This window comes from Ursus arctos, unplaced genomic scaffold, assembly GCF_023065955.2.
Source record: "Ursus arctos isolate Adak ecotype North America unplaced genomic scaffold, UrsArc2.0 scaffold_26, whole genome shotgun sequence".
Lineage (NCBI taxonomy): Eukaryota > Metazoa > Chordata > Mammalia > Carnivora > Ursidae > Ursus > Ursus arctos.
Window position 1 is genome coordinate 11,115,413 of NW_026622941.1, and position 7,766 is coordinate 11,123,178.

Genomic DNA, 7,766 nt, shown 5'->3' on the forward strand with positions numbered 1-7,766 from the left:
ACAACCTTTCCTATATCAGGTTTTAGAGCTTGAATAGGATCTGAAAAAGGTGAGTGAGAGAAGGTTGATATTGAAGGACAGATGTAAGCTTTGGTTTTTAGTCTGGATTGGACTTAATGTGTGAGTGACTATACGGGCTGTGGGCTCTGCCTCAGGCTTTATCCCGGAAAAAGATATCTCAAAAAATGGGGTCATAGGAGCCAGGGTGAGAAAGAATAAATTTGCTTTCTGCTTTCATGCTACCAAGTCCAGCTTCCTAAAAATAAGTTGCATTTATATCTCACCTAGACAAAGCCTTTTTTATGTGCTGCCCTCTTAAAATGTCGGTATCCCGTATGTAAATTAAACTGCCCGAGGAAGGAACCAAAAGCAAGTGACCACTCATTACGCTAAGTGATAACTCAGACAGAGAAAGTCAAATACTGTATATCACTTATATGAAAAATCTAAAACAGCTGAGCTTGTAAAGACAGTGTAGAATGGTGGTTGCCAGAGGCTGGGTTGAGGAGATTGGGGATATGCTGTTTAAGGGTATACACTGGCAACTAGTAGATAAATAAGTGCTTGAGGTCTCATGCACAACACAGTGATTACAGTCAACAACATAACTTCTAAACTTCAAAGCTGCTAAGAGACCAGATCTTATTTGCTCTCAACACAGAAAAGAAATGATATTTATGCAACATGGTAGAGGCATTAGCTAATGAATCACAGTGGTAATCATATTGCAATATATAAATGTATCCACCCAACACACTGTATACCTCAAACGTCAGTTACATCTCAACAACAACAACAAAATTAGTTCCACCCTATTTGTTTTTCTTTTCTTTTTTTTTTTAAGATTTTATTTATTTAACACAGATAGAGACAGCCAGCGAGAGAGGGAGCACAAGCAGGGAGAGTGGGAGAGGAAGAAGCAGGCTCCTAGCAGAGGAGCCCAATGCGGGGCTCGATCCCCGGCTGGGATCACGCCCTGAGCCGAAGGCAGACGCTTAACCACTGTGCCACCCAGGCGCCCCCACCCTATTTGTTTTTCTACAACGTATTCTATAGGCCTTTAAAAACAACGTATTTCTGAAAAATAAATACACTTTTTTTCTCAGATCCCAATGGAAAGTTGAACAGTAAACTCAAATCCTCTTGCTTAAAAATGAAAACACCTATGAGAGAGAAAGGTGAAATAAATAAAACAAAGTTTTATTTACTGGGAGGAGGGGGAGCAAGTGATCTCTGTCAATACATGAGATTCCTGATGACCCAGTATTAATGAGTAATACTTACCACAAGACTGGCACCATACCTGAGGAATGAGAACCATGTAAAACTACTCTGCATTGTATTGTCTGTATTTTTTTACCCACGAATAGGGTACCCTACTGTACCCTATACTTTGAGCCTTGTATTTTGGGGTGGGGTACCAAATTACTTTATTTGAAGGAATGTTACAAATGAAAAAAGTTAAAAACATATGGGATGCTTCACGAATTTGTGTGTCATCCTTGCACAGGGCCATGCTAATCCCTGTATCATCCCAATTTTTAGTATATGCGCTGCGGAAGTGATCATGCCTTGTATTTTCTAAGTCAAGTGTTTTTCTCTCTTATTTACTTATTTGAGCCTACCTTTGGTACATGTTTAAGAAATAGTAGGGTTCTCATGGGCTCTGCAACTGGACTTCTAGGCACATATTCTGGATAGTAGCTGAAAATTTGTCGTACGTACCAGTTCATTCCATGCTCATTCTTTTCCAAATACAACCTTAAGTCATGAGTAGCCATCAGCCAGGTACAAGTAATAAGATGTCAGAATTTTCAAATATTCATTTCATGAATTCTGGGGTTTTTCTGTCTCTGACACTTGCTGCACTGAATTTTTTACATTTGTAATCTAGCCACAAGTAAATTTCTGTCTTCCCAAGTCTATTTTTGTTTCTCATCAAATTCCCATTGTCTTGGGGACATATTCTAATTTTACTATTAATTATATCATCATTCTTCTAATGGAAACACAGCAAAATCTTCTTCCTTTAACTTATTCTAGGCAGATATTTCCAGTAAGGTTCAGCGGCCTACCACAGGACAGAATAAAAGAAGTTGAGAGAAAGAAAGAAATGTACATGGAGTTCTATTCATGATCTTCATTCTTGAGAAAATCGCAGTCATTTCAGGCACGTTTTATGGGTTTGCGGGCTTCCTTAGGTTCCTGCACCGCCTCAACTTCCCCAGGACACAGAGAGAAGCCTGCTTCAATTTGCTGTTCCATAAAATCAGAAGAAATGGATGGCCAGATGGATAGGAAAATGCTAACATACTAGCAAATATTTTTGCCACCAAACTGTCTAGAATGACATAGGCCAAATATATGATAATGTTGCTCAAATAGTACATAAAGAAGAAGAGTAGGAATGAAATCATCGACTTTATGGCTCTCACATGGGCCTTTGTGACAAGATCCCCAGAACCTGCGCCCTTCATCTGTCTGGTGTGTTTCCATAAGGAATGGATCGAAAGGACAAAGGAAGCCAGAGACACTCCAAAGGGGATGACGAACATTATGTTCAGGAGTATATTAGAAGTTAATAAATCATATTTTCTCCCTGTGAAATTCGATGTCCGATTGCTTTCAATGTTTACCCTGGTTTCGGTCAGGTTCTTAAATACTATATCCTTAAAAAGCAGGGACAAGCAGAAAGAGAAGACCGCCCCCAGGACAATAACGAGAAGCAGTCCGTGAATTCTCTGTTTTATCCAGAAGAAAATGGGATTGGAAAAGTTGGCTATCTTAAGGAAGTAGAAGACACTGAGGCAGGCCGTACAGGTTGTGCAGAAATAATTGCATCCTGTCCAGACGATTTCAAAAGCCATCAGCTGATTATCATTGTACCGTATTTCCTCACAAATTATATCCACACCTATGCCTAGAATTATCATGCACAGCAGAAATATTCTGGAAATAGCTAAGCAGGTAAGAATAAAGTCAATCAGGAAGAACTTCCAGCTCCTGATCCAATCAATACAATTAACCAATACAATGAATCCATTTCCCAAAAGCCCCATTATGAATTCTCCAGCAAAAATCATCAGAAGTACATTCTTCAATGTGCTCGCCATGACTGCGGATGGGAAATCTCTGTCTTCAGTACTCCACTAATTTGTAAATTAAGTAATTTGTAAATTACAGATTTGTGGATCCAAAACTTTAATGTTCAATACATTTCTTTTTCCTGTACTTTGATATCCAGTGGCAAAGAAAAGAATGCCTCCGGTACTCTCCCAAAGTCTTAGTTATCTTTGGGAAAACCTCCCTCAAGATCCAGGCTAGTGATTTTCAAGGCCGGTATCGTATTACCTGCTGTCATGACACTGCTTATAATTTGCATGTAAAGCTATTCATTAGGATTTGAATCCTGGTTTGTTAAAACACAAACCAGAGAGAGATTTTTACATATTTTTTACAATGTTGTTTTTTCTTTAAGATTAGACATTTTTTGATTCATTCACTTTAGTTACAAGCCAGAAGTGGAAAGAAATCTTACCCTCTTATATAGTGCAGCAGATACAATCCATATGTTCTCAAGGTAAACAATAACTAGTCTTCAAGTAAGACGACTTGGCAGCACTGTTGAATACAGGCAGTTTATCCTCAGTTTACCTGGTAATTGGGTTTCTACAAAGGAAAAATAAATTTATATATTTATATAATATATATATAATATATAATATTTACATAATATATATATTATATATTTATGACAGAAGGTAGTTTTGACACTTTGGTGTCAGGCACTTGCTGAAGTGAGGCTCCTGTCCTCCCATAGAAACTGGGAGATACGGGTGCTTATTTTTAACAGGGAGAATTATGTGGAGTAATTCTTAGAAAATACATTGTAAGCCCTAAGGAGTGATTGCGGAAGCAGCCGAAAGGTCAGCAGCGTTCCTGTTCTCGGGCTGTTGAACGCAATGACCCAGTAGGTGCAGGATCCCGTGATTCCCAGGCGCAGGGCATAAAGTTAGGAGCTATGAAAGAATGTGACCTCCAGTGCCCCCTCTCCGCACCTGGCAATTGCCAGCCCACACATCCCGCTCCCCCCTTATCCCATGACTGCCTCCCTGCGTGCCTCCACAGAGGGGAGAATGCAAGCCTGCCTCGAGATACTTGCCATCCCTTCGCACTGCTTTCCCATGCTTGGAGGCATCTGTCCTTGCTTTTCTGATAAAAAATATAAAATAAAATAAAATAAAATAAATTAAAATAAAATAAAATAAAATAAAAATAAAATAAAAGCTCTGTGCAGGATTCAGCGACTGCTGCTTTCCCTTGCGGAGGCTGCCTTGCACGCCCGCTCGGACTGGTATCTGAGAATTTTATTTCAGTGCTTGATGACAGAATTAAACCTCTCATTTTAATTGGTATTTGCCCTTACATAGCCAATTAGGTTCCCTTAAGTCAGAGATTTTAGAGGCACGTCTTCCTAATCACCACATGCAGCAAGCACCTTATAGTCAGAGTTTATCTTTACAACTCACCTTACCAATACATATTATGTATAAAATACTCAAAGTTTATGTCAATACAGAAAATCTGCTGTCTAAAGCTACACCAGGATCTCTTGGAGTCTAGGGCAGTTTTGCAACATGGCTACAAACTCTTTAATCCTCTTCTCATTGAGAGCTGGGGTCTGCAACCCCTCCTCTGAAAGCTGACTGAGCTTGTGACTGCTTCAGCCAATGTATTATAGTGGAAAGATGTTACAGGACTTCTAAGGCTGTCCTAAAAAAGCCAGGCAGTTTTTACCTCAATCACTAGAGCATTTTCTCTTTGAGTCCTGAGTGTCCTATGAGAAGTGTGACAAATTTGAAATCAGTATGCTGTGAGGAAATCCAAGCCACATGAAGAGGGCACAGGTAGGCAATCTGGTCAGCCATTCGAACTGAGCCCAGACTTTTCATACCCCCACTCCAGTGACAGATCTGTGAGTAAAGAATCTGTTTGGTGGGGGCGCCTGGGTGGCTCAGTCAGTTAAGCATCTGGCTTCAGCTGCGGTGGTGATCCCAGGGTCCTGCTCAGCAAGGAGTCTGCTTCTCCCTCTGCTTCTCCTCCTGCTCGTGCTCTCTCTCTCTCTCTTTCTCTCTCTCTGAAATAAATAAGTAAAATATTTTTAAAAAAAAGAATCTGTTTGGTGATTCCAGGCCCTTCCATCTGAGTCATATTCAGCCGTCTGAGTACTCTGAGGTCGAAGCTCCAGACATTTTGGAGCAGAGACAAGCTGTCCTGCTATGCCTTGTCTGAATTCCTGACTCACAGAATCTGGGAACCTAATATAATAATTGTTGTTTTGTGCCACTGAATTTTGGATATTTTAAAGAGCAATAGATATCCAGAACGGAATTAATCAGCATATAGACAGAAAAAGTCTTTTAGGATTCCAATTGTCCATCTATCTCTCTCTCTTTTTTTTTTTTTTCAGATTTTATTCATTTGTCAGAGAGAGAGAGAGAGAGCACAAGCAGGGGGAGCGGCAGGGAGAGGGAGAGATAGGCTCCCCACTGAGGAGGGAGCCTGATATGGGGCTCAATCCCAGGACCCTGAGATCATGACCTGAGCTAAAGGCAGACTCTTAGCTGACTGAGCCACCCAGGCGTCCCTGTCCATCTCTCTCTTTCCCCCAATACAAATAGCATAATTTTTATGTTATGCAAAATTACATACAATTTTTTAAAAATAGGCAAAGGATGTGAATAGACATTTCTACAAGGAATATATACAAATGACCAATAAGCACATGAATAGATTCTCAATAGTATTTGTCATCAGGGAAAAGCAAGTTCAGACCATAATGAGCTACCCCTTCGCATCTACTAGGATGACTAGAATTCAAGAGTCAAATAATAACAAGTGTTGGCAGAATGTGGAGAAATGAGAATCTCATAAATTACTTTTAAGAATATACAATGGTGCTGCTGTTTTGGAAAACAGTGCAGCATTTCCTCAAGAAATGAAACATAGAGTCACCACGACCCAGCTATTGCATACCTAGGTATAAACCCAAGAGAAATACGTGTTCACACAAAAACTGGCACGTGAATTTTTATAGCAGCATTATCTGTAATCGCCAAATGATGAAAACAACTCAAAACGTTCATCAAAGGATGATTGCATCAACAAAATGTGTTATATCCATACAACAGAATATTGTGCTCCATAAAAAGGAATGAATTACTGAGCCGTGCTACAACATGGATGGAAACCTCGAAAACACGATGCTACGTGACGGAAGCTGGTCATAACAGTATGATTCTAATATGAACATTTAGAATAGGGAAAATTATAGATACAAGTAATAGACTAGTGGTTGCTTAGAGCTGGGGTTGGGGTGGGTGTGGGATGATGAGGACATAGGAAGGTGATAGCTAAATGTATAGGTTTCTTTGCGAGGTGATAAAAATGGTCTAAAATTGGTGAGGGGTTGCAATATTTATGGGTGTACTAAAAACCACCAAATGTACACTTAAGAGGTCCCTGGGTGGCTCAGTTGGTTAAGCGTCTGACTTTGGCTCAGGTCATGATCTCAGGGTCCTAGGATTGAGCCCTGCATCAGGGTCCCCATTCAGCAAGGAGCCTGCTTCTCCCTCTGCCTGCTGCTCCCTCTGCTTGTGCTCCCTGTCTCTCTCTCAAAAAATAAAATCTTTTTTAAAAAATGTACACTTAAATGGATGAGTTGTATGGCATGTAAATTATATTTCAATAAAAGTGTTTAAGAAAAAAGCAGATATATAAAATGTTTTCTTCATAAACCATGAGTATAATATCTGTGTATATTTTTCATAACGTTCTTATACATTGGAGTGATCCTATTTGCTTAGTTATCTTTAATTCTGACAATATAAATAAAAATTCTTTATTTCTGAGTTATGAATAAAAATATCAACAACCATATTCATTTCGCTTCTGTTAACTATTATTAATCATGAGGAAGCTTTTAACTTCTCCTGTGCAACATGATAGGATAGGCTAGGCTGTAGCATCCAAAATGTCAGTTTCGTACAAGTTTCATTTCTGGGTTCACTTATATAACCAATATAGCTCAAAATTGCAGGGTGCAGTAGGGACAGTTCTCTGTGTAATCTCTCAGAGATGCAGGCTAATGGGATATGTAACACCCAAAATGTGGCCTTCAAAGTTCCTCACTGGGAAAGAAAGGAACCAGGAAGCTTGTGCTCAACTTTTTAAATAAATCAGTCCCAAAGTGGCACATCGTTTTGCTTCCAGCCCCTTGGCCAGAACAAATCACAAACCCCATTCTCACTGCAAGAGCCTGGGAAATCTGAGATAACACAAAAAGCTTCAGCAAGGAGCACATGTCTCTGCCACGGCCCACACTTGTAGCCATAAAATATAATCTTTCTCCCCCTTCATTGGTATAGAACACATTTGACTCATCTCCCCAAGGAATAGAACCCAAGGACCGAAGTTCGAATATGTACAGTTCAAATTCTAGGAACTCTGGTCTGGAGATTTGATCTAGAGATTTATAAAGTAAAGTGAGGGATTTCCTGTTTTCATCCACTCTCCCCCACACACATCCAGTGTGCAATGGTGAAGTTGGGACAGACCAACTGCAAATAAACACACATGTTCATTGACAGAGCCTTCATAGTTCTCAGATTATGTTCACTTCTTTGTTTTGTTTTCCTTACACATTCTTCTAATAGAGACTATCTTAATGGTGCCATGGGAATCTGATCTTTGCAATGAATCATTTT

The 7,766-nt window shown here is 39.7% G+C and overlaps 1 protein-coding gene and 1 pseudogene across 1 annotated transcript; both read right to left on the minus strand.

Moving 5' to 3' along the window:
* Nucleotides 1–1,465: 1,465 nt before the first annotated feature.
* On the minus strand, nucleotides 1,466–1,565 carry LOC113258124 (U6 spliceosomal RNA; annotated as a pseudogene).
* A 612-nt stretch (nucleotides 1,566–2,177) lies between these two features.
* LOC113257411 (taste receptor type 2 member 8-like) lies at nucleotides 2,178–3,113 on the minus strand. Its single transcript, XM_026501581.3, has one exon. It carries the CDS (start codon nucleotides 3,111–3,113, stop codon nucleotides 2,178–2,180), a length of 936 nt encoding a protein of 311 aa, XP_026357366.2.
* Nucleotides 3,114–7,766: the final 4,653 nt, after the last annotated feature.

What these genes read in the sequence shown, in the direction of transcription:
- LOC113257411 (XM_026501581.3), bottom strand. Translation starts at nt 3,113, where the DNA reads ATGGCGAGCACATTGAAGAATGTACTTCTGATGATTTTTGCTGGAGAA.